This window comes from Phyllostomus discolor, chromosome 14 (assembly GCF_004126475.2).
Source record: "Phyllostomus discolor isolate MPI-MPIP mPhyDis1 chromosome 14, mPhyDis1.pri.v3, whole genome shotgun sequence".
In the NCBI taxonomy this organism is placed as follows: domain Eukaryota; kingdom Metazoa; phylum Chordata; class Mammalia; order Chiroptera; family Phyllostomidae; genus Phyllostomus; species Phyllostomus discolor.
The window spans coordinates 30,122,162-30,149,250 of NC_040916.2; the positions used below are offsets into that span (position 1 = coordinate 30,122,162).

Genomic DNA, 27,089 nt, shown 5'->3' on the forward strand with positions numbered 1-27,089 from the left:
CAGCCACGCCCCCCTGCACACGGCGGAGGGGATCTGAAAGTTCCGCGCCCGGGGGCGGTGAAATGCACTGGCTCCTCAGCGGACAGCTGGTTTTCGGAGAGGAGGTTCTCAAGGACGCAGCACCAGCCGAGGCGCAGGGAGAGCGGAGCTCGGACTGTTCACGGCATCAGAGGCCGTGACATCGGGGCAGAAGTCAAACCACGCGACAGAACGGTTTGGGGTCGTTTCACGTACTGCTTTTGGAATATCACGGACGTGTTCACGTCACACGTGGAATCTGGTTGATAAACACGCAGCGGAAGGTTCATAGGAGACTGATATTGCTGACTTTTAAAAACTAGGGCATGTGTCAAGGGCGTGCAGCGCAGGCGCACAGTGGGGCCGGTGAGGAACAAAGCTCACGGGGCACGCGCATCAGGTCTGGTCTGCTCGGTGGCACTGGCCCTAACGGCCCCTCCCTTAAACACACACACACATACGGTTAGCGTGAAAGCACGTAGGTGCAATGGCAGTGTTTTTCCCTTAACTAGTTGCAAGAAAATGTTTGAGATGAAGGTGGAAGAAACCAGATGTTGCAAGAAGAACACGTACTATGACACCCTGCCTGCTCCTCTGCCCCCAGCACCGAGCACAAGTCCGCATGCCCCCCACTGCCCCCGCTCCCCGACATGCAGGGTCAAGGTCACGGCCCTCAGGGAGGGAGGAAGAGGCGGGGGAACAGGGGGTGGGGAAGGAGGTGAAGAAGATGAACGGGCCCCAGACACGTCTGTGCCCACTCTCGAGAGCCACAGTGACAGCACAGCTGTCAGTTACTTTAACGCACTAATATTCTACCCATCCCCCCCCCCCCCCCCCCCCCAGTTAGAATATTGAACACGCGCGTGTCCTGAGGCGGAGAGCCTGCTTGGATCACCGCGGAGCACAGACGGTGACAGGCACTTTGTGTTCCAACTGGATAATGTACGAGAGGACAGAACTCGAGCAAATCTCTAAACTGGGCGAACAGGGAGACTCGGCCTTCACTTTGGACGTCACAGCGAACACGTGAAACGGACACGTCCCCGCTTCCTCTAGTGACGAGCGCAGTTCTGGGGACCCGTGTTTTCCGGGGGTTTCAGAAAACGGCGTCTAACTGCCGCACGAACGGGAACGCCGGCCCCTCACTCAGCCGGGGGCTGCGCAGAGCCTGGCACGCGGCCGAAGGGCTCCTGGAGGGGACGCGCCTGAGACGCCCGGGCGGGAGCGCAGAGCAAAGGCCCCCCTGGAAAACCAGGTCCAGGTCGGGCAACAGCTGCGGAGTGGCTGCCGCTTGGGGGTCGAAGAACGGACGTAAACTTATTCCTTCTCCACAGCAGCTGGCCAATGGACTGAAGTTTCCAAAGCTGTTTCCACCCACGGGACTGCAAATGCGTCTGGGTCTGAGCTCCAGAGGCCGAGGACGGGGGGCAGGACAGAACCGGGTTCCATGCGTCCTTCCGGGAGCCTCCCCCGGTTCAATCAGGTTGCACGCCCTGGCCCCTAGGCGGCTACCAGGCCACCGTGGCTCAGACAGCCATGACGCGACGTGGTGACGCTGCCCGGTACCGGGCGGTTCCGGGCTTGGTTCTGTGGCCGCACGCGCTGGTCTCCCAGTGAGCTGTCGTGCGAGGAGCACAGGACCCACTCAGCCCCGCCGGGCCAGGCCCCCTCCCCGCTGCTGCTGAGCGGTCCCCCTTCGTCGCACATCTGCTCTGCGTGCTGATGAAATATTCACAAGACACTCGCGGTCCTCCCTGAATGCTAATGCGGGAACGGCAACCGACGTTCATTAGAACAGGCAGAAGGGCGGGCCCTTCCTGACTGGGGCCTCGGGCCTCCGAGTTTAATGCAAATAATCTGATAACTTGGGAAAAAGGACAGAACTGAGTACCTATTCTTTACGAGACGCTGCTCTGTACAGGCACCTACTACGTGCAAGTGCCAGTGTGGAGACCAAAGCACACTTCCCAAGACCAGGGCATCTGTCATGCATCACAACAGCCCGCGTCACTCACTCCACGCCATTTCCCACTGAGCTTAAAAGCTCGATTAGATGCAGAATACTCACCTTCTTAGCATTAAACTCGTACACGGCTCCCTACCACACAGCACTGTCTCAAGCTGCATAAAGATGCTGCATTTTCCACACATTAACATGTATTTCCACATTTTATTCATTAGGCTTTTGAAAGCATTTCAGCACAAAGATTCCATTTATCGAATCCAAAAATAAAAATAGCATCAAAGTCTTTTCGCAACCCCCCCCACGCAGTCAGGGAGAAATGATCAGATGCTCAGAAATGTAAAACGCAGCGCGTGCCGTGCCCCATTTACTACAAAATCGCCCCGGACGGCGCGTTTTCTGCAGGGCGTGCAGCGGACAGCGCCGGGGACCCTGGGTCTGCGTCGGGGACGAATTGAGAACATTGCGTGGAAATCAGCCAGCTCTGCCTCGGCGCCCTGAGAAACTACCTGTTACGATGTTACTTCCTGTCAAGCACGTAATGTGACGTTTTCCTCAGTAAAACCAACCGTTGCTGTAATTCCAGCTCCCTTTGTTTTCCACGTTTACGCCCTGACCGTGCAAACGGTGCACGCCGGGAAGTCCCCAGCCAGTCCGATGCGCCCACGGTGCAGTCAGCAACTGGGCAGGGGCCTCCCAGAGGGACAGGGGAAAGGGGACAGGTGAGGTCCTTACCTGCCCGCAGGCCAAGCCCATCCCCCGCTCGCCCATGCCGTGTGGACAGGACAGGTTCAGCTCCAGCGCGTCTGCTCCGGAGGCCTGGACGGCGTTCAAGGAAAAGGAAGGAAAGGACAGAGGTTTATTTGTGAGCTCGGACGCCTTCACCGCGGATAACTCCGCACCTGGCCACACTGGAGCTCCCTGCTTGCTCCAGGACGGCCACCTCGCCTCGTGAGGGGTGTCCTGGCTGCCACGCCGCAGTGCACATGACGGCCACCACAGCTTCTCCTCGCGGAGTGGAGCGCTGAGGACACGCCCGGCTCCATGTGCCCTGGGGCTCTGCGTCCCCACTTCTGACCGTCCCAAGATGCCCGGGTCCCCATTTTACACACAGGGACCCCAGGCCCCAGGAACCAAAGGACAAGCCCGGGTGTCCGGAGACGCTGCGGAGACGGTCACTCGGGTCCAGCTGACCTCACCTCTGCCCCGCCCTGCACGGCATCCGTTTTTGGGGGACACATCTCACTGGTCCTGGGTAACTGGTACTGTGAGCAGCTGCGCACGGAAAACGTAAAGTGCCAGCGGGAAGGAATCCAAGTAAAGTTTCAAACATTTTTAACCGAAAATCGATGTTATTGTAGTTTTGTAAGTTCCGTGCTCAGGAATAAGAGGCACAGGGATTTTGTCTTAGTTTAAAAATTAAATAGGACTCTTTCTCATTTAACTCACTAATTCATTTGTATACAAAGGGATCCTGCAAAATGAACAAACAAGTTCACGCTAAGAGTTCTCAGAGAATTATGAAATTCTTGAGAAGTCTTCTGTGAAAAACTCTTAAGAGTAACCAGAACACTTTTTTATAGTTTGATAATAGTAATTTGGGGAACGAAGGATAAACTAAATGATTCAAGTTTTACATCCGTTCAACTAACTTCTAGAATTCCCCAGATGCTACAATTTCTTTTGAAGTTAAGATCAACGAGAAACTTGAATCCTTTTGCATGCTATTATAACAGGTTTACCAAACCATGCAAAGGCTTGAAAAAGTTCACCATTTCCTAAGTGTATGGCCAACAGCTGTTTCCTCGGGACCTCTCTTTTCTTCGCAGTTGTTCAAAATTTCAGCCTGTTTTTCCTTCCTGCGTCGTGCACTTGCAGTAGGCCCTGCCCGGCTGCAGGGTCCCCGTTAGCTGTCTGTCTCCTCACCCGCCTCCACCGTCAGCGAGCCTGCCTCCCCCTCCGCACACTCGTGAGAGCTGACCTGCTCCCTCTGCCTGGTTGCCGACGCGGTTTCCGTGTGGGTTTTGCTTCCCTCATTCGGTTTTAAAATGCTTCCTGTTGTTTGAAAACTACTTTGAATCACGCTATTTTCCACCCCCCGCTGATTTGGTGGTGACCGTGGACGAGGTACTACTGGCGAGGCTGAGCTCCGCCCAGGCCGACTGCAGGCTGAGGAACTGCGGACACTCAGGGTGAGCCTGCTGCCCTCGGCCTGTGCCCCGGTGTCAGCTGCAGTAACGTAGCCGACCTCAACGCCGCGCCGTGTGGGGGTCACCACCTCAGCTACAACGGTGTGCACTGCCACCGTATGCACTGTTGCACTGTTCTTATTGTGTCTTAGCTTTTCAACTATTTCCTTTAGACTTCTTTACTGAGCTGAAATGCAGCCACTGGTAGCAAATCAACAACGTTCAGGAGTACGTGGCTTCAGGTGGCCTTTCTGCACCTGCTCCCTAAAACGCAAGCGCAAGCCTACACTTGGCTGCCCGGACCTGTGTTGGGCCCTGACGATCCGCCGGGCGCCGGGCTGGGCTCCATGTCGCAGAGTCTCACTGCTCCCATGTTACAAAGGGCAGCACCAAGGAACGGAGTGCTCGAGCCACTCGGTGGCGGGCACACAAGCTCGTTAAGAGTACTTGGCGTCCACGGCCTGCGTCCGAACCACTGCCGTGACCTCCTGGAAACCACGTATTCTGCGGCCGGTGTTGTGACAGTAAGTTAAGAACACTCGACATTCTTAGAACTTCTAACCTCCAAGTAAAAACTAAAATCCTGTAAAACCACCTACGCACCTACATGTTTTTTTTCAGCGACCTGTTATTAAAACTTTCTCTGGTACTGCACAAACACACGAACGCTGACCCACCCAACTCGCCTGGAGGGGCCTTGGGAGGGACGTAGACACCTGCTCAGGGGGACTCCTGGGGGGACTCAATAAAGGTGAAGGGCTCACAACGATGTGCTCTTCCTTCTTTCCTTCCTTCCTCGCTCCCTCCTCCCCCTCCATCCCTCCTTTCTTCCCTCTTTCCTTCTTCCGTCCCTGTTATTTTTGGCAGTGAGAACTTGGAAAATGCCATTAAACTGCCGTTCGAGAAACAGACATGCGATGTGAGAAACGTGAAGAACGTCTCTAAGCTGGTTGGTGTGTTACTAACACAAAGGCTTTTTTTAGTTTTCCGAAGTAACAGTTGCGATTTTAAATACTCATGGCCGAGGAAAAGGTTTTTTAAAGCATTTGCCCCTGCAGCAGGGCAGGGGAGCGGCGGCGCGATGGAGCCATTCATCACCGTCAGCTTGACACTGGCCGAGCGCACGCCAGGCGCGGGCTCCGTGGAGGGGTTCACGGTCAATTAGGCAAACGCACGTAGAGAATGGACCCAACACCGAGGATCACGGAGCCAATTACTGACCACGTTTAATTTCGCCCCCGAGTCCCAGAGGCAATTTCCCCCTCACAGGTCTAAGACATCTCAATAAGTCGTAAAATCAGCGCATCTGGATGCTGCGCGGCAGCTTGTCACGCGGCGCCGCCGGCTCATCAGCGCAGTCGGGGTCGGTCTTCCCGGTGCCCGAGGGGGCTCCGAGGGGTGCCCGAGGGGTCTCCGAGGAACCCCTGCTGACCCGTCAAGGGCACTGTCCAGGGCAGCATGATGGGCCTCGGTGTGTGACTGTCAGTGTGTGTTTTCCTACTGGAAGCCCTGACGCCAGGCCCCCGGGCAGCGCGCAGCGGGCGGGAGTCCGATGGTTTCACAGAAAGCCTGCCAAGTGGCGTTGCGTCCCGGAGTGGCCGGTCCCCCCGTTTCACGCGTGTCTGCGTTCACACTGGAATAGTCTCCAACACACCTTTCACGGGTTAAATGCGCAAGAGTTTTAGACTCACAGTTTCTCCTCTCGCCGTCACCCCGGCTCGCCTGCAGGCAAGGCGGGACCACGCTAGACTCTCTGAGGCGGAATTAAACTGGACCGTGGCGCCCGTCGGAAGGTGCAGTTTGCTTACGATGCAAACACGGAGGAAACGGACACACAGAGCAAGGGGTTTTAGGGAGCGTGTGGAGTACGGGGGACCCCTTTCAGGGCACGGATCCTTCGCACGGTTACATGTCCGTCACTGGAAGGAAAACTCGGGGGAAACAGGTGACAGCGGAGGTGTTCCGAGTCCCCGCTCCCCAGTCAGCTGTGCCGCTGCAGGCCACGCCTCGCGGCGGCTCCTCGTTTCCACGAGCAAGGGCAGGCGGGGGACCCGGCGCGCTGACGGGCGCACGTACCTCGGCCATCTGCGCGAGCTCCGTCCAGTCGTCCTTGTTGTAGGTGCACATGAGGCTGGCGATCAGGACCTTGCGGAGAGAGAAGAAGAGCGTCAGTCAGTGGTGGCACCGCACTCGAGGGCACGTGCATTCCCAGCGGTAAACTGCACCGTGCCAGTCAGCCGCGACGCACCTGTCGGAGAGGAGCCCCTGTAACACAGCAGGTGGCTGTGGCGAGGCCAAGGGGGCGAGTCCCTACACTAGAGACTCCCCCGTTCCCCCCGATTATGTGAGCTCGTTACCTAACTGCTCTGACCCTCTGCGTTCTCGTTTTTAAACACGGAGATAATACCGACTCTGCCAGCCGCCGGAGGCAGTCGGGGGGTCACATAAACGTGGCTGTGGGGGGGGAGGGTTGCCTGAATTACACAACGGCACAGGCATGCGTATTAATGTGAGTGCTGACCCAGTGGGGACGTGTCCAGCCGTGGGAAAGACGGGAGCCGGCGTCTCCGCCCGTCACTTCTTCTGACAGCGTGGGCGGCAACCCCCTGCCCGGTCACAGCGCGTCGCGGTGTCCGGTGTGTCACAGGCTGGTGACAGAAGCACGGCCCCGCAGGACCCCGGCCGGCACTGGGGGCTGTGCTGAGGGGTGGCCCCCCGGCTCTGAGGCCAGCCGTCCGGATGACGAGCACCTGACCCTGCTGCGGACAGCACGGCCCGCCTGGGGAGGACACTGGACTTCCTCGCCGGGTAAGCGGGCGTCATAAAGCCCCACCTGGAAAAGCAGCTGGAACACCCTGAAGGGTCCCAGGCCGCTGACGGGGAGCTCGCGCCGTCTGGGTGGCTGTGGCCTCCCGGCCTGACTGAGCCATCCCCGGCACTTTTCTCCCCGCCGCCCAGACAGAGCCGCTGCGGCACGGCGGCCTCCGGGCCGCGGAGCTGAGGGACGGCAGCCGGCCTCAGGCCCAGGCTGCTGGCGCGTGTGTCCCCTCGGTTTCCCGGCCCCAGGCAGGTGTCCCACACACCTCAGAGGTGATCTAGCTGCCACTGCCACTGCCACTTAAACCCTGTGCAACGCTGTGCCCAGCCCAGGGCTGCGGGGGCCTGGGCAGGGGCCCTGGGAGCCACCGCATGCCACCACGAGCAGCGCTTCCCCATGCCGTCTCGGCGTCCCCAAGGCCGCGTGCGTGCAGGAGCAGAGAGCACGCACGTCGTTGTTTCCATGGTTACTCTAAGGATGCAGGAACGGGCAGGGCCTGGGCCTGTGGCCAAGACTTCCAGGGCAGGGTGAGACCCAGACTCCGGATGGAAAAGGACAGTTCTAGCTTCAGAGCCTGCCCCTCCTGCGGGGAGAGCGAGGGGCAGCGGCAGGCCCGGGCGCTCGGGAAGTGTCAGGACGTGACACAGAGCAACCAGGACAGAGATGGGCCTCCAGGTGCAACAAAGTGACCCCTCGTTAACTTCCCAGGTGACCGGGCACCCACACGGTGTCCCCCATGCCTGAGGGCGGAGGCAGGACAGCAGGGCTGGCCCTCCCCTGGGTCATGTAGGGAAGTCTGAGCATGCTGCCCACGCCGCTCCCCGGAGAGCACGTCTCAGCATCCCCACCCGCCCCCGTGACTCTCAGTGAAGACCCTCCCACGCTCCGCCCCAGCTCCAGTCCAGCCGCCTGCCCAGCCCTGCTGGGAAGGTGGCCTGCTTCCGATTCAGCCTCGGGGAGAAGCCGGCTCTCCGACCCCGAAGCACGGCCCGGGCGGGTCGCGGGCCCCAGCCACGCCGAGGCGCTTGCGTCCTGAAGGGAACGCATGTTCGGTGCTCCCCTGGCCTCGCGCCTGCTCCTTGCGTCTGGACGAATAAGGAGTGAGTCCCGGGCTCCCGGAGCATATGGCGTGAAGGCGGAGACACGTGTAAACTGACACAGAAGTGATGAGAGGGCGTGAGCCGGGGCAGAGCGCGAGCAGAGGGGAGGGGCAGCGGCTCGCACCTGCGTGACTCTCGCTCGACCCCGCGGTCGGCCGTGGGTGCTTGCTGGGAGCTGATGGGACAGACAGCGGCCAGCGTGCTGCAGGCGGGGGGAGGGATGGCAGGGTGGCCGCGTGGGGCGCTGTGTTTAAGGAACCCCGAGCCCTTCCGTCTGGCTTCGGGGAAACTGCGTGGCCACAGGCAATGGAGGACAGAGCCCGATGTGTGGGGGGAACAGGTTTACTCAGGCGAGGGGTAAAACTGTGGCTTCTGACCAGCCAGGCACTGGGTTCAAATTTCGGGCCATCCTGCCAAGCATCCCCGCTCATGCTCAAGCCTGGACACCGCCCTCCCCGGGAAGCCTTCCCCGTGCCCGGCCTCCCCTGGCTGGTCCATCCCAGCACACTCACGTCCCTGCTGCGGGCTGGGACCGCCTGCTGTGTCCGCAACGTGCCTGACACGTGCTAGGGACTCACCAAACGCTCATGGAAAGAAGGAACAAATACAAGAATCCTTAAAATGCAATGAATGCTCGTTAAAGGCAATGGCCGCAGGAAGTCAAGGACCCCTGGAAGCACACAGCTCAGTCTCCGCCAACTCCGAGTCACTGCGCCCCAGGGGTCCCGAGGGGGGCTTCACCTCGGCTCTCAGCGGAGCCCGCCGTGCAGCCTGGGGGCCGCCGCCGCCGCCCAGCTGCTGCCCCCCTCCCCCGTCGTTCCCAGACACCCGCGGGCCTTCGCCCTGCCGCTGTCCGGAGACACGCCATCTGTGATGACAGACCCCCCCCCCCCCAACTCCACTTCCTTCCCATGCCGCTTTCTGTGGTTCCGTCATCTTAGTTCATGGCTCAGGTCGTCCTCCCTGCAGCTGGAGTGAACCCCGCCAGGGTAGGAGTCTGCTCCGGGCACAGGGCGGTGCTGGCGTTTTGTGCCGGGGTGGGGGGGGGGGGTCGCAGGGGCCCCGCCCTGGGGGATGGACACTCACACACTCACTCATCACCTCAGGGTCCTTCCGCATCCGCATCCGCTGCCTGATCTACAAAACGGAATCCGCTGCCTCACCGGACTTATCTCGTAGGGATCATTCTGAGAATTACAGGGTGTTATGTATTTGACATTGACTTTTCATGAAATTCAATGATTATTTTTATAACTAAGGGAATAATGTCATATTCAGATTTGCCATTTCCTACGGTTCGGCGAGAGAGCCAACAATGACATTTCGGAACAGAGCCATCCTCTGGCTCTAAACGTTCGCAGGTCAGACTCTGAGAACCGTGCCGCTGGAAAGGGCACACGGCATCACTTTTCTGTGCCCTCGGACCTTTCCGCAGTGCCACGGTGTGGGCGTAACGTGTCTGTCAACTCACACGGCTTCAACAGAGAGACAGCCCCACGGAAGGAAATGCCATGCACTCTTTTATGTTTTGTAGATTTTTAACAATTATTTTAAGATTTCATTAAATGCTAGAAAACATTCATATCAAGGACACTTTATCAGGGGGGCGCTGAGTGAGAAGCAGGAGAATGGGAAAGCAAACAGGCCCAGCCTCCCTCTCCTCCGCCCTGCTGCCCCTCGTCCGGCAGGCACCGTCCCACGCCGGGCTCCCTCCCTCGTGCGCAATCAGACCCTCCTGCCCCGCCTCCCCCCCAGCACGCTCTACACAGCTGGTCAGGGGGCTGCCTCCCCTCCACTTTCAGCTGCCACCTCTGCCAGCACGCGCGACCTTGGCCAACGCAACGGCCTGGAAACACACCTCTCAAGGCTTCACCTTTCAAGGTGGTGATTAATGCAACGCCACAAATGACACACTCGCTGCGTCACTGAGTGTTGATAAATGACTCCCTTCCCCTGATACGCTGCTGGTGCTCCGGAATCAGCCGGAGATGTTCCCGGCATTCTGCAAACATCGCAGGGCTGCATCTGGATTCCAAACTCCAGTTCAAAAGGCTCCTTCTCTTCAGAAGGCTGGCACCGCGGTTTACGACGGAGAGGAGGGCGGGGCCTTTTCCAGAGCAACTGGCACCCTCCTGGTGCCAGCTTTGCACAGCAGCATAATGGATGTGTTGGCATTTGCTCCTCATTTGCATACTATAAAACCGAAACAGCATGTGCAACAAAGTCCCTGTCACATTCATGTTTCCTGGTAAATGAAGATACTCGAAAGGCAACGTGACCTAATTAAAATCAAGGAACGGTATTCAAGCCATACTCGCACACTTCTAATGTAACATAGGCACTAATATTTGCAATGCATGCAAAGGGCATTCACCTCATTACGCATACAGGAAAAAACAAATTTGTTTGCTTAATTAGTCATTTCATAAAATTTTTCTAATATCAATATTAGCTCTTTCAACTGCTGGGCTGAGAACACATTTTTCTATCATCGATGCTTCAGCGCTTCTAAGGCAAAGCAGCACTGAGGGAGGGACCTTCTCAGGGTTTAAAATTTGATACTACCCCCAATATACTGAAAGTTTGCAAATAAAAAAGTATATTTTCCTCTTGAATGTCCCTTTTTCTCTGTGTTCATACTTTGTCACTTGCTCATGAATGCACAGATGCTAATATCAATGCTGTTTGGGGGGAAAAACAATGAGCTGTTGTTTTATCATCTCATCTCTCACATGTAATTAATTACATGACCTTTGAAACTTTCAAACCAAATGGGAGAAAAGTCGCCTTTCAGGAGGAAGTAATTATGTGGCTGGGGCTTGCAGCCCTCCAAATTAAGGGGAGGGTATGCATTTTTCTTACTACATAACGTTTTCCACTTTGAAAGTGAGTTTAACGAATACATCGGGAAGCACACCCTTGCCCCAGGAGGCACGGTGCTCAGGTCTGCACAAGTAAGACTTGGGGGAAAGGGATGAGGCTGCGATTCCGGGTCATCGGATGCTTCCTGTTTTGACAATCACTATGTATCTTCAAAAAGCATTTAAAAACTACAGCACTGATTGTTTTAAGGACTTAAACTAAGCAAGGAAGAGCCTCTAGAATAATCTGATTTAAAGGGCAAACTCCAGTTCGGAACCTTCTGGATTATTTCCCCACACCCCCAGGTCCGCAGTCACCGAACAAAGGCAGAGCACGCCGCCCTTCCCTCCCGCACCACCACGTGCCGCACAGGCCACCACACGCCACCCGGGCTGCCGCGCCTACACGGGCTGCCACGGCAGAGGGCCATACACGCTGGTGACACCTGTGGTAACACTCGTGCCGGTATCCATCTCGTGGTTCCGTTTCCAGCTGTGCAGCAGGAGGGACACACCGTGGACAACTCACGTGGCTTTTACAAGCAGCAGCCCAAGACACTGGCCCTCTACAGAGCTGCGCCCCCTCCACGGACCTGCCCGCTCCATCAGCTGTGGGGGGGGGAGCTTCGTTCTCCGCCGAACATGCCGCCGCTGTGCCCGTCGCCAGGGTCGAGCCCCCTGGGGGCGGGGGGCTGCCCCTCACAGCCCGTCCCCCGCGGAGCCCGCTAAGGGTGGCCAGCGCCCCTGCCCTGGCTCCCGGTCCGGTGCAAGGAGGCAGCTTCCTCCTCACGTCACGGCCCCTGCAATGACTCCGTTGATGGATCTGTTTGAGGCCTCTCTCTAAGGAATATTGATTAAACTAGGTGACTCATTCACAAACACAAACTCGTGAATCTCCTCTACTTTCCCACTGAACGTTCCTTCATTAAGTTAACATACCTGAGCGCGAGGCACGGCCCTTCTCACTCCACGTGGGGCCGCGCTCCCGGAAGCTAACGAAGAGGAAGGAAACACCTTCCTTAAGGGAGAGGAGCAAACCCCAGGAGACTTGCAGAGCAAAGGGAGGGGAAACCACTCTCAGTCGACACATAGTTTCCAAGGACTCCCCGACCGAAGCCTGTGTCTTCTCTGTAAATTGTTACATTGTAATCGTTACTTGGGCATGTTTACCCAGTCCCCCCAGCAGGGTTACATCCTCTGGAAGGCAGGGCGTCCGACCTATGTGAGCCGGGCCCCGACTGGTCCGGTCCCACGCCCCCCACCCCCGCCCCCGTCCCACCACCAGCGCAAAGGTGAGGGGAACGACAGGCCCCCCGTGAGGGCCGTCCGATGGCGCTGGTGCCCCGGACCCCCGAGTTCCCCACTTCTCAGTCTGTCGGAGTTTGGACTAAACCGCTTTCTGTTGAGAGCCCAACAGACACGGCCCACTACAGCACGCTTTACAAAGAGGGCAGTCTGGTTCTTCACAGCCGTGAGCGGGCTTCACGCTGCGCCACTCCCTTGACCTACCAGGACTCCCTTGACCTACCAGGACTGGCTTCTCTGGAAGCGGCCACTCAATGTTGCATGTGGTGCAGAAGTGCAGGCCTCGCCCGCGGTTCCTGCAGAGCTGTGCCCGGGGCAGGCGGGCAACGCCCCCGGGACCATGGAGGAGCCAACGCTCCCCTCTCTGATCCGCCAAACACTCGGACCGCCCTCATTGTCCACTTTGAAAACACTGCTTTGTGCCAGCAACTACTCAGACAGCAATATATGTATTTTTTCCATCAGAAACGGGCCCTGGATGGCTTGAAAGCTGCTGGCAGGCCGCCTCTCTCGTGGTCGCTGGTGCTCGCCAAACTTCACCTGGCGGGGAAACAGTCTACCTGGAAATCATCAGGGGCCAAGACCTGGAGAGCTACGGGCAAACACGACACGGTCTGAACAGAGGGGAGGGGCTGCTGGGTGCAGCACCGGGACGAGCCCCTCCGGGTTAATGCTCAACCTGAACCCAGACGTGCTCACCAGCCCCCTCTGGTGAAGGCCTGGCTTCAGCTCCGCCCCGGGAGATCTCTCAGGGGCCCAGACCGTCCTACCCTTCTTCCTCCATGCTGACCCTCCAATGTAACACAGCCACACAACGTCAACTGAGTTTCTAAAGAGTGGACGGAGAGAGGCTGGATGACAGGACCCTGCTTGCCGGCTGGCCGCCCACTGACCGGAAACGTCCCGCCCCGAGCTCTGCATGGGGTGACCTGCGGCTCCGGCAGAGCGCCGGGTGTGCGCATGTCTGAGCCGTGGGCCTCAGTGAGGTTCGTGATCTCTGGGTACACTCTCCTCGTCTCCGACACAGGTCAGTAACGGCTGCCTCAGTGAACCGTTGCTCTTTTTAAAGTCTTTTTACTTGTTTGTGTTTCCACGTCTGTCTCGAACCCTGCCTCCATCCCTACTTCTGAGCTGTTTTAAGTGATGTATACAACACGCACTTGCCAAGGGCCAGCTAGTTCCTCTGCCCCCTGAGTGACCTAAAATTAGCATCTACTTCTTACAGGCAAATACTGAAAACTGAGTATGTAAACTTTAATGTCCACAAATTACTGATCACAATGCACGATCTCTAAACAAGAGAACCGCGTTGGCCGCATGGTGGAAAGGCTAAATACAGCAAGCAAAGATATTCTTTAGACTTTCTGTTCCCTGGAATATCTGAGTTTGATTTTGGTTTATTATGTTGTGTTCGCTTCCTTTTTTCCCCAATGTGGAAATAAAATGCGCTTCTTATTAAAACCCACCTGGAACATCACATCCCGTGCGCCGGGAGTGTGAACACCGCACCCCGTCGGGTCTCCCAGCAGCAGGGGAATCATCTCGTTACCAGTTTAATAACGGGGCGCCGCAGGGAGCGGGAGCCTCCTGCTCACCAGCCACCTGTGTCCCTGGGGAAATCCCGGAGGCGAGAGCTGTCAATCCAGCTGCACACGGACGTACCCGACACATGCCCGTCCCGCCACGCGCCTCGTCTTCCTGGGGTTCCCTCGTGAAAAGGTTCCTCATTTGACACAGACAAGCTATGCTTGAATACCTTGACATTCCTAATCTATAATCACTTTATTGAAAAAAAATTTATACAAGGGGTCAGTAAATAAATGAACACATTTGTTTCCTCCTTTCTATTTTTGGTTTGGTATAACCTGCAAGGAAATGGTTCTGAAGTTTTGAGATGAATGAGGTATTAATAATTACAAGAGACATGGGAAGTAGATACGAGGTATTGATTTAGCTATTTGCTTTGGCCGCTTTCTGCGAAACACAATTCACCTTTGTTGTTCTGCATTAAAACTGCCTCTGGTTCTAATCCATGTGAATATAAAGTGACTCCTTACGTTAAAAGCATCATGCATTTTCCCATGAGAAAACAGGACAAGAAAAGTAAAAATGGTCAAATGAGTCCAACAGGCAGTCGTGGAAAAGAACGAGGATCTTCCCGGCACACACGCGCACAGTAGGGACAAGCCGAAGGCCCGGGACCCGTCTGGCTCTCCCGTCAAATTACCCAGCAGCCGTCTCGGTCTCTGGGGTTGCTGGTGAACATCAAATTGCATTTAACAGACATACAGGTCTTTGTCGAAGCCAGAAGCTATGACAACCTTGACTTCTAGGGATGGAAAAAGGAAGCAGAGGTACTGATGAGAGGGAAAGGAACTCAGACGGTGGTGGGGATTCTAGAAAAGTCCACCAGAATATCCGACGGATTCTGCTACCCTCTCCCTGCCGCAGACGGTGATGTTTCAGGGTGAGAAAGAGCCCAGCTCGTCCTGGAAGAGTCCACCTGCCGCCGTGGAAGATTCCACAGCCGGCGGGGGATGTGGCAGGTGTGGCTCCTGCTCCCAGGTGGCAGGGGCAGCGTGGGCCCCTGGGAAACCGAGACCAGGAGCCGCTGATGGCGAAGAGCTGCTGAGGCACGAGGGGGAAGCAGAGGCCAGAGGGCGAAGTTCAGACGGGGAGCCAAGGCCACGAGGGTCGGTGGACGGTTGCCCGAGATGGGAGCAGGTAAAAATTACAAGTCACGTGTGCTCAGGGACGCCTGCGGTGAGGAGGAGGAGGAGGAAGAGCAGGGAGCGCGGAGCAAGGCCCCGTGAGGCTGCGGCACAGGGGGCAAAGGGTGCATCGCTTCATTTCCAGGAACACGGCTCCACGCCCAGGCGGAACGAGCCTCCCGCAACCGTGCAGGGCGCTCCGGAAACACGGGGGGGGGGGGGGGGGGCGGGAGGGGGGGGGGTGGCGCGGCATCAGCCGGCGTCACTGTCTGGGCCACTTCCACTGTTCTGGGTTTTATTGAGTATAATTTTATACTCTGGGTTTTATCGAGTGGAGCCTGGGGCGGGGGGTGGTTCCTCCCAGGCCTCCCCAGCCGGCCTCCGGAGCCCCCCTGCCCTGGTCCCGCTGTGCAGCTCCCCGCTTTGCTGCCGCGCCCACGGCTGGTGGGCCGCGCTCCCAGAGGTCCGGCGGGCAGAGCTGGATGCGAAAGGCCCACAGGGTCTCCCTGTCCGGGCGCCTGGGGACCCTCGTGCACCGTCCGCCACGCCACACACGGCCACCACACACGCGGGGAGGCTGTCCCGGGTTCTCCGTGAGGCGACTCCTCCCCTCGCGCTGCTTCCCCAGGGAACAGGGCGCTCGTGAGTCTCTTCTCCCCGGAAAGGAGCCAAGGGCTCCCTGGGGTTGACTTCAGTTGGGTTAACTGGCCTTCTCAGGTCCCTGGTAGGTTTCCAGAAGTCTGACTTTGCACTTTATCTGCCTCGTTCTGGCGGTTCGGGCAGGAGTGAGTGCTAATCTGTTCTGGCTTCCTGCGTCCGGACTGGAAGTCCTGCCCGGATTTCCAGGCCACGACCGAACCCCGGGGCATCTCTTCTGGCTGGCGGGGCGGAGGCTGGACCGGGAAGGGGGGCCCGGGAAGGCGTCAGGCAGGGGGAGACGAGGCGGCACCATGAGTCATCGGATGCGACACGGGGCCCAACGCTGGCGAGGAGGTGCGAGGGTCTGCCACACGTCAGTGACGGAGGTGTAATTACAGTCTGAACGGCAGCAACCATTGCTGCGGTACAGCGTTACACGCCACCACCCGCGCTGACTCCCACGCTGCCTCCGGTCAGTCCTGAAACACGCACCGCACACACCGCTCTCTGGGTCTGCGTGTTCACTCCCGACACGTTCACACGCCCCCCCTCCCCCACCCTAGAACCCAAGAGCCACGGCTAAACTCATGGTTTAAACCGAATCGAGCACCAGATAGTCACTGATCATTTTAATACTGGGGGTTTTAAAGGATACGTAGTGAAAAAAAATTAAAATGCAGGGAGCAGCACAAAGTTAAGTTTAATTATTTATTACGGAAAGATTAGTCCATCTAGTTCCTTTCCTAAATTTTGCATGAATAACATATCACACCGAATCTCCTTTTGGGCTATCCGTATGTAGATCAGCAACTCCCCCAAGGAGCTCCATTAACAAAGTTAACTCATTCCTCATGAACGCTCTCGGCATTTCCCCCGCATGGGGAGCGAGACAGTCACCTGAAAACCACCTTCAGCGATGATGCATTTCTCGGCTGCAGGCACACAATGGATACACGGCGGGTGACGAGGCAAACGCACACACGGCACACCCCGTTTCCAAGGCAGCTCTCCCGAGCCAGTCCGTGACACCCAGAGTCCAGGTTCAGGGCGTCCTGCCAGCCCCCGGTCTCTTCCCCGTGGGGCAGCACCGCCGTCCTTCCAGGCCGGGGACACGACGCTGTCACCCCGAGGGCAGCCTGGCAAGCGGCACAGCGGAGGAGAACCTGGGGAAGAGCGTGTTGCAGGCAGTTCACGCTTGCATAAGGCGACTGTTTAGAAAGCTCAGGTGGGTCTTCTGCCGCATTTTCCTTGACCGAACGGCACGGACCACGTGCATTTTCATGTCTCACGAAGCCGGAGTCTAATAATGCCTCAACCACCCTTCCGCTTCTCAGCGCCGCTCCTAGGGTCGCTTCTGGCCTCCTGCCAATTCCCGCGACCCCACGGCAAAGGGCAAGCGACCCAAATGCTGGACGGCCTCGTGGGGGGCACCCCCTGCCTGGGGTCTCAGGTGGGCACGGGCAGCGAGTAAAGGCAGGGAGACAAGAATTCAGCCGCTCAGCGCAACCTGGAGGTGATTCCCAGGTGCACCCCAGGAAAATGCTACTGTAGTTTTACGCTGAACCTAATTTTAAAACCTACCTATTGAAGTAGACTTCTACAGAAGCTATACGTTATAAAAAGTTTACATATGGGCTTTGAGAATTCTGGAAGCAAGTCTTTTATCGAGTAGATGATGTGCAGGTATCTCCCCATTGCTCTTTTCATTTTCTCATCTACGGGTCTGAAGAACAAGCATCTTTAACACGGATGGAATCTCATTCATCCCTGGTCTCTCAAGGACCGTGTTTCGGGTACGTGTCTAGGAAACAGGTGCCCAACCTAAGGGGACAGGGACTTTCTCCTCTGTTGTGAGTAGTTTCATACTGCTACACTTGTCATCTAAGTCTGTAACTATTTTGAATTAATTTGCATACACTGGGTATGATACGAGTCAACACGTACTCCTTTGGCACGTGGACACCCGGTGTTACCGGCATCGCTGGTTGGACAGACTACACACACTTCGTTCACTCTGGGCCTCCGTCAGAAATGCAAGTCCCCGCACCGCCACCGGCTCCCGGGCTGCTCTCGGGACCGGTGGCTCCCCTTTGCCGATCTGGTTTTCTGTCTCGACGCCGACACCAGAGCGCCCTGATCCCTGAGGTTTAAGAATACGCCTCGAAATCAGAAGCTTTCGACTGTCCACTCGGTTCCTTTGCAATTGCTTGGGCTGCTGTCAACCCTTTGCGTTGTCATACGAGTTTGGGGACCCGCTTGTCAAATTCTATAAACCATCGCGCTGATGCCCGGATGGGGATGGGACCTGATGCTCAGGAGGATACGAGGACACCCGACACACGACAGCGGCGGCCGCACGGCCCAGGGCGCGCAGGGCGGCCACCCATTCAGGTTTCCTGGGATTCCGATCGGCAGTTCGCGCAGTCTTCGCCGCCACGTCCCTCCTCTCCTGTGTCAGGCGCACGCACGCCTGGCTCACGGTCTCGCTGCAGCCGGCGCTGGTGTACTGCGTGCAGCGCTCCGCGTCCGGGGCTCCGTCCCGGGAGTTCCGGCCACCTGTCCTCTCTGGACAGTCCCCCGTCACCTCACCTCGGGGACGCCGCTGGCTCCTGACCCTGTGACGGGCCAGAGAGGTCCCGGGGCTCTGCCACGGCCTGTCTCCCCTGCTTCCCTCTCTCCGTGACCACGGCCCCTCCTGGCGGGCGTCGTAGGTCTTAGGGTCTGTTGTTGCGCCGATTTCATAAGCTGTTTGATGTTGCACAGAATGTAAATCCTGCTTCCACGGCGCTTCCAGGCTGCGGCTAGTGCGTTTCCTACGGAGAGCTGTGGAAGTCCCGTCTCAGGACAGGCCTTGGCCACGTGGGCCACGGCCAAGGACAGAACGGGGGCCACGGTACCCATGCCGGTTCATCGTTACGGCTGCTCTGGATTTTGGGGATTAAACCTCTTTTCCCTTTAGCTGCTGGTGTCCTGATACCACGGAAACAACTGCCACTATTGACGTCTTACTCTAACTGACAGCTGACCACCACCAAGGCAAGAGCGTCCCGTGCACACCCCACGGGACAAGGAGCCAGAAGCCCTGACGTTCTGCGTGGCGCGCCGTGAGCTCCGGTTCCGGAGGGTCGCTCAGAAGTGTACTTGGTGAGTCCGTCTTTAATTTGTTTTAGTTGGTAATTATCTGTGACATAGGGCCCTTTATACAGAGTTGGTTCCCGTGTTTGCAGAATCCACTGGGCAGCAAACTCAAGGACTATAAACACGCTGTTCCCTCTGACGTGGCAAACAGCCCTCTCAGAACACTTCGTAAGAACAAATCATTATTTTATGTGGGGATAAAAGCTGAATGCATACCAGCACCCTGGTGAATGGACTTTACGGTCGTGAGTGATCGCAGCGTGTCAGGCACACTGCGCACACACCGCTCACGGGCCCTCGCAGCCAGCACCCGGGTCGGCTCTGCCATCCCGGGGGGGGGGGGGACCCAGTGGGGCTGGGACCGCCCCTGACCGCTGGCCGGAGGAGACGCTGGGGCCCCGCCCACCCTGGCTGCACGCCCCGCGCCCTCAGCCCCTAACTCCATCCCTTCCGGAAGGGTTCACACAGGTGTGTCGGACACCTGGGCCCCTACCCACCGTAACTTTTAAAATTTCCGTTACTGTTAGGGTTCGTTTACATTTGTATTTCTTATAGACCACATAGATCTTTTTTAAACGATCGGTAAGGCAGCGTGACTCCCTGCCAGTCCTGGATTTCAGCGGGGGAGCGCTGGGAGGTCACACCCACGCCCTCCAGGCGGCACGCCTGGCCCTAGGAATCGCTGCTTGTACTCCAGCGGAGGGGGGGGCAGGGAGGCCGGGCACAGAGCAGCCCTCTCCTCGGGGGCCGCTCCACGCCTCCCGGAACTCGTTTGAGATGAACCCACGGGGGAAGTGTGGAGACTGACAGAAACACGGACGGACAAGCTCCAAACCTCCCAGTGGGAGCCCCTGGGGCCTCCCTCCTGGCGAGGATGCTCAGTAGCTGCCGGCCCAAGAGCACCCTCCACGGACTCCAGGGGGAAGGGCTGAGGGGCTGTCTGGGCTCCGCGGGCTCCGGGACCTGACAGCCAAGGGCACCTCGTGGTCCGACAGCACCGGTGCCGTCGCTCCGCTGTGACTGCGCTTTACTTTCCTAAACAGATGTGGGCATGGACACACATGCATGGACACACATGCATGCACACACACACACACACAGGCATTGCATCAATGCCGGCGTCTCTGGGGCCCCGGAACGGCTGAGCTGGGCCGAGGCCAAACCCGAGGTCCTAGCTCCCAGGCTGCGCGGCAGAGTCTGGGCCGCACCCAGCACCGTGGACCATGGGACTCAGTCCCGGACCCGAGACCCAGGGCACCCGCGACGGGACACCGGACATTCACGAGCTCCAGTGGGGACACGTGTACACGTTCTCCCTCTGTCCCCCGCCCCCCCCTCCAAAACGCAGCATTTCCCCAGCCGGGAAGGCAGTGACCGGGTGGCGCCCTCAGATCCGGTCACTTCTCCCGCCCGAGAGACACCACCGCAAACCGCGTGCCCTTGCTCCTGGCGTCGCGGGGCCGCCCCGAGCCGCCCCGTCAGCGCTGCGGTAGTCGCCCCTCCTTAGGGCCTCACTAGGGTAACGTGCGTAGCTGTGCCACACATGTCAGAACGGTTTGAGGACTTCAGTTTGCTGCAACTAATCCTTTGCAGCCTTGTGAGCTTGACTCCATGCACTCGAAACCACGTTTCCGACAAAAGGCGCCTGCCTGGGTGTCACCAGGGTGCCCAGGCACGCAGGGACCGGCTGGAGGAGGGACACTAGTGGGACAGCGCCGCCTGGGGGCGTGCGGGGGAACTGCTCCCTGCGTGCGGAGCGGATCCTCAGTGAGGAGCTGGGGCGGCAGCCGCGGCCCTGTAGGCTGGAGGTGCACCGTCAGGGGAGTGTACTTACAGGCCCACTATTGCCCCCCCCCCAATTTCCCTGACAAAGCCCACGAGTGCTTCCCGTGTTCACCAGCCCACGCACTGCGGAGTCCTCCGGTCCGGTGCCTAACTCCGTGTCTGTGCCTGCTCAGGGCAGAACTCGTCAGCCTCGGCTCGCTGATGCACGGCCTCCGCACAACACACGCAGCCTGCGTGTTTGGGTGGAATTTCCTCTCCAAGCCTAAGTGTGTGATTTCTAAAGCTTTCGCAGTGAGAATAAAAGGATTCACTTAAAATGGGTTCCTGTAAGCCCTCATTACACAGTGCATTTCATAAGAAGCATTGCAAAATTGCAGCCTGGGAGCCAAAAAAAAAAAAAAAAGCTCTCAGCAATATACTGTCACTACAGCGACCAGTGTGCCGAATTTAGTTCCTGGTAAATGAAAGGAACCCTTGAAAGCCGAGCGGAAGCTCAGGGTGCGTGTGGGCTTCGCTAGAGCCCTGGTGGTGAAGACGCAGCGCCTACAGCGTATTCCAGGGCGTCTCGATGCCTCGATGCTCTCCTTGCTCTCTCCAGGTTCACTGCCCCCCGCCTGCGCCTCCTCGCTGGAAGCAGAGGTGCTGCCCCTGATGTTGGCAGAGACCTCTACGTCCTGGGTGCACAAGGAGAGTTCTTTCTCAGGAGAGTTCGCCCCTGCTTAGCCGCGGCCCCAGCGGGCGGCATTACCGATCCCGTCATTCAAGGTGGCAGCCACGCAGCGGAGGAGGGTGTGCGAAACTCCGGGGAGAGTGATAATTACACGTGAAGAAGGAGGGCCTCCTCTTCCGTTCAGCCCCTTGGTCTGGCCTCGGAGCGACTCCAGGACGGCGGGGGGCAGCCTGCTCCCGCACGGCGGGGGTGCAGGGCCTGCACGCTATTTCTCCGGGTACAGAGCAGAATGCCACTGTCGCTGCGTTTAGACGTTACCTTTTGTAGGGCGAGTGCACGCGTTAAAGATCAGCTCTGAGGACGCACGAAGAGGATGGTGAGCATCGTCTCAACGGCCAAGGGCGGCAACGAGAACCGCGTGCAGTGTTTTCTCGCTCAGGAGAAGAAGCACGCTCGCGGAAGAAAGTCGTTTCCAGGGAAATGGAGAGGACCCCGGGAATGTGTCCCTCCTCCCTGCTGGGCGGTGGCATCACCCGCGAGGCCTTCCCTGCGGCTGCCCTGTGTCCTGCCTGTCACTGCCCGGAGCCCGTGACAACAGGCAGCATCGCGCTGCTGCCCGAGAGGGGGTAGGGAGCGGTGGCGAGCTCAGCACAAGCCCTTGCTGAGAGCTGCTCTTCAGGAGAGGGGATTTTCTCCGGATACGTTGGTTTATTTAAGTGCTGCCAAAGCGGTGTTCGGGGAATTGTATTTCATGCCGTTCTTGTGTTGCATTCAAAACTAACACTGAACTTCAAGGGCCTGAGACACCGTGTCAGACAGGCAGCCGCCGAGGACAGCGCCGTTACTAGTCGGAGCATTCAGACCCACAGCCACCGTCCAGCTCGAACAAAGAACAGCGTCACTGCAGGGCAGCTGGGTGGCCTCGGCACGCTCCCCACCCGTGTGCCTCAGCCTCCTCGTCTGCAAACGGGGACGATGCCACAGTACCGGCCTCGTAAGGCCGCCGGTCAAAGGGTCAAAGGGTTCCGTGAGTGTGCACGTGCAGGAAGCGTTCAGGAGCACCCCGGCACGGACCGAGCAGGACGAAGACGTGCACAGGTGGTGGCGGTGGTGGTGGTGGTGCTGCTGTTGTGTCACTGCACGGTCAGCACCTCGCACGGCGCTTAACACGGCCGACCAGGCAGAAGGGCCCTTAGTTTTCCCTGTGGCTGACGGCTCTTTGTCCCCCCGTTCCGGGGGAGCGTCCCCAGAGACGTGTGCCCTCTGCCACGGGAAGAGCTCGGGGTGGCGGCTGTTCGGCTCGACCACGTAACAGAGCCACAGGTCTCTGCCCCTGGGGCCCGGAAAAGGGGGCGTCCCTGATGCGAGGGTGATGGGTCTCAGGGGGTCCTGATAGGCCCCGTCGCCTCCGAAAGACGGACTCGAGGAAGATAAACTGTGCTGTGCATCATGACATTCTGCTTCAAGGTGAGAGAAACTCTGAGACATTCGGAGTGTTCCAGAAGAAAGTGAAACTGGGTGGGTTAAGCAACAGTGCGGTCTCTCAAATCCCTGGTAAGATTTTCCTTTGTCAGTCACTGGGCAAACATCCAGAAATTTTATTAGATTTTAAACGATGTGTCATTAGAATACCTGAAGTATTCTTATTTGTCTGTGATGAATCAATGTAAAAAAAAATCTTTTCTACCACACACACACACACACACACACACACACACATATTGCCCTAAACTTCCATTCACCACCAGCAAGGGGGGGGAGGAGGGAAAAGGAGGGAGGGGGTACGTGTACCTGTGGGGGTGGGGGCAAGAGGAGGGAGGAGGAAGAGAGCGAGAATAATGAATGGCAGTAAGGCAACTCCAGCCAGTCATGGAAGAGGAAATGCTATCCATCCATCCATAGGTTAAAACACTGCTGGCAACATAAAAAAAAAAAGTCCACACGAAATGAAATACTACATGTAAGCCCGGTTTTCCTGTAATATCTGTGCACCCTACTTGAAAGGGAAAAACGGCTTTATAAAAAGATCCTTCACTCATTTAGCATAAAGAGTATTACATTATTTGGTAAGTTATTTCCCACTGGAACAAAAACCCAGAAACAAATTCTCCGAGAAGAGCCCCTGCCCCTGCCTCGGGCCGGCACTGAACGTGACGTACGGTCCGCAGCTCGCGGTCAGGCCATGCCCTGCATGAGCGCCGGCCACACACGGCGAGACGCAGCCCAGTAACGCCCGGGGTTCACGCCTCTCCCGGCTCGTGTAGACACGGCTCCCATCTGCAAGCCTCCTATTTATAACAAAGCCTCACGCTGGGCGGATTTTTATGAGTTCTTGAGCTTTTCTGTCCTCTTTATCTTCCCGTGCATCAGCAAAGCAACTGGCAGATTCTTTAATAAAATATATTATGCACATTAATATTTATAAGCCTATGAATTGATGTTTAAATAAACATTCACCAACTTGTGCCAATTCTTTTGTCTCAGACGTTAAATCACACTTACGTTGTCTGGGAAGTCGGCCTTGAGCTCGGTGATGCTTTGACACCAGTAGGCTGCCGTCTTCTCGCTGATGAGCTCGATGTTCAGGAAGGAGCTCTGTCCTGGGCCGTACAGGGGGCCGGAGGTGGTCCCCCGGATGATCCTGGGCGAGACGTTCGTCACGATGTCCTGGTGGAAGAGGGACACAGTGAGTCTCTGTCCGACAGAGAAAACCTGTGGTCTTGGTTCCATGCTCATTTCCATGTGATAGTGTTTTATCAGGCCCCCTTCTCACATTTTCATGGAAGGATTTTAAATTACAATTTTAAATTACAGTTGCACGTTAACTAGTTCCAAATGAAAGAGGAAAATAAGCTATGTGAGCTCTGCTGACATTACATCCCGTGATTATAAGGTTAGCATAGTGGAAAAAATAAAAATATGTAAATTCATTTACACTGGTTTTGGGCATACACATCTTAATTTGTTTGCAATTAAATAATAAAAACACGATCAGTAAAACGTACGCATATCATTTCAGTCTATTTAATCTAAGTATTGCCAATGAGATTTTAATTCCAATTAATAAGAGTTAATGTTTGTACGGGAAAAAAATTTCCTAAGAAGTAACTCGGATACAAATCAGCCACCCAGCACCTGTCAGCACTCCTTACTGGCTCATCACACCTCCACGTGTGCTCTAACTAACGAGGTCACCTTACCTGCAGGGCCCTGGCTATGAGCTCACATTCAACCAGAACTCACTTTCCTCAGGCATGACGTGAGAGTTTATCAGTACCTTTTTGGTAACTATAAACAGTCAACTGTCGAATTAACCTGTTTGTAAATGAAATTAACGCCCCTCAACCGCTTCTATTAACAAAGAAGAATAACATTCTTACATTGCTAAAAAACTAAAGAGAAACAAAGAAGAAAAATGTTTCTTCAGCCAACTTCCAATTAAAATTAGTTTTGAGTAAAGGTCATGTAGTTAAGGATTTATCGGAATTAGTCATTTAAGTACCCCTCCTCAAAATCTTGTCACTTTTACTGAGATAACATGAACCCCCATTAGTATATAGCAATTAAGGTCAATTTACATATTTTAATTAAGAACCACCCCATATAAAACAATTAGCGTAATAGGCATACTAACTGGATTTCATAACATTTGGACGTTTTTCCAACTAGATAGACAGGAAACCTTAATTAGCATTAATTAGTACTGATCTGCATATGTTTGATAAGGCATACCCTTGCCACAAAAGATTATTTATTCCTGAATCTGCCAAATGCCACGGTTGCAGAGGATGAAAGGACTTTTCTTCACATTGCATGTTAATTTCTGGCAATTTACATCCACTTTTGCATTCGAATTAGTATATTATAAAATAAACGGTATAAATGTTACAATGAGCCTCCTTAAATATGTACATTTTTACTTATAGGAACCCTGCCAGTTAATGTTTTACTAATTAAGCTGTCTCGCGTCTATTGTAACTGTGGGCACCAGCGCCAGGCTGACTTTGATTTGCTATTATGGAACCGTGTTGCAGGAGCTTCACGGGGGAGACGATGAGTTGTCGCTGGAGGAAGCTGAAGCCTGGCGAGCCGGGTTCCTGCCGCGGCAGCGAAGCTCGTGCTCCGCACCCCGAGAGCCTGGAGCCCCAGCTGCCCCCCCCCCCCCCCAGCGCGTGTCCACGTGCTGTGCCCTGTGGTCTCAGAGGACCTGTCCGAACCGGCCCCGCTCCATGGAGGCTTGCTTTCTTCTCTGTCCTGTGCTCAAACGCCGCACCTTCCAGACTGCGGGCCCCCCTCCCTCGGCCCCGGTCCCTGCTGCAGATACTTCTCGCCGCGACGGACGCCGGCGGCTGCCCGGGAGAACGTGGCCATGTGGGTGAACAGAGTCCCCGTTCAGCTCACCGCGACGTGTGCCTGGCGCTGGGCACCTCCGCAAAGGAAGGGGCATTTGAAGGACCATTTAGGACCATGAACGGGGCATTTGAAGGACCGCTCTGCGATGCACTGGCCGGACGGGGGCACCTCCTGCTCGGTCAGCACCACGGGGGCTCTGCCCCTGCCCAGGCCTCAGGTCTCAGCTGAGTGTCGGCCCCGAGGGAAGCCCTCTGACCACCCCGGTGGTCACTGCCACAGCGATGCAGGTCTTCCCCGACTGTCACCTGCAGCCCGTCCCCCCTGCCCCCCAGCACTGGAGGGATCTGTGTTCTGGCCTACACCTTCCAGTGGAGTCCGCGCTCTGGAAGGGAGGAGACCCCTTCCCACTCATTGTTGCCTGTCCCGCATCTGCCCTGGCGTTTAGGGGGTGCTCAAGGGGTGTTTTCACACCCCCAGGCCCTAGCACCGGCCTCGTCCTCAGACAAGGGAACTCCGCGGGACTACTCACTGCTGCCCAGCCCAGTGCGTTTGGGCTTCTGTCCCAACCTCAGGTGTTGCTCTGTCCATCCCTCTGGAGCTGGAATTTCCGGGCTCCCCGGGTCCCTCAGGGACCCCTTCTCTGAGCGCAGACCCCCACCCCCCCAGGGCTGGACCTTGGTGCCCACATGCTGTGCTGCAGATGGCCCATCACTCCACCCTCCCCAGGCCCCTCCGGCACAGCGTGCTCGGGCTGGGTCACCCTGGAGCTTCCCAGGCCTTCTCCAGGGCTAGCCCTAAAAGGCTGCGCTTGTCTGACCTCTAGGAGCCGAACAGGATGCCCGCACTCAGATGCACACCAACATCTCCCCTTTTCCAGCTCTGAGGGACGTGAGTCCTAACCGGTCCCTGGCCGGTTAGAGGGCTCCTCAGATTTCTCCCTCTCCTGTCTGAGCCCTGGGCCGAGTCTCCATCTTCACAGCATGTCAGGAAAATGTTTAACATCATAAAATAAAACACCCGTAACAGCTGCCCAAATCACGGATGCCCACCATGGGGGCGTCCTGGACCTACCAGCTGTCGGGGGGTCAGCTGTTCCCCCCGCAGCAATGAAAAAACTCAGCGCATTCCAAATCCAACCCAAGGGCCCACCAACTCATGACCACCCAACTGTAAGTTAGTGACAGAGATTTTATTCTAGGTTTTCTTCCCCAAATTCAGTTCTACCTGCTACTGGTTTGTCAAAAACCTTCTCCAATGACTTGAGATTTCTTAGAATTCTCAAATTAAGTGAAAGATGAGTGAAAACTTGGATGTGACCCATTATCCTCGTTACATGATTAGACTTAGAGCTCCAGTAATTGGGCACTAACTTACTAAAGCTTTTCACCTGGGAATACTAGAATTTGAGTATAATTTTATAAGGTAGTAATTTGCTTTAATATTTAATAGCTAAATCATATTAGCATTGCCTAAGGGAGTTAATATAAGCAATAAACATATTCAAGAACAGTTAGCACAGATAAGAGTTCATTCTCTATA

The 27,089-nt window shown here is 56.5% G+C and overlaps 1 protein-coding gene across 1 annotated transcript in view; it reads right to left on the bottom strand.

Annotated features, from left to right (window-relative positions):
- DPYD (dihydropyrimidine dehydrogenase) overlaps positions 1-27,089 on the bottom strand; it is a 323,607-nt gene that overhangs the window by 143,888 nt on the left and 152,630 nt on the right. Inside the window, exons 12-14 of the mRNA XM_028503389.2 lie at positions 23,700-23,864; positions 6,247-6,315; positions 2,717-2,800 (exon numbers count right to left, since the gene is read on the bottom strand). Of these exons, the coding sequence (XP_028359190.2) occupies positions 2,717-2,800; positions 6,247-6,315; positions 23,700-23,864 (318 nt within the window). The remainder of the gene's footprint in view (positions 1-2,716; positions 2,801-6,246; positions 6,316-23,699; positions 23,865-27,089) is intronic.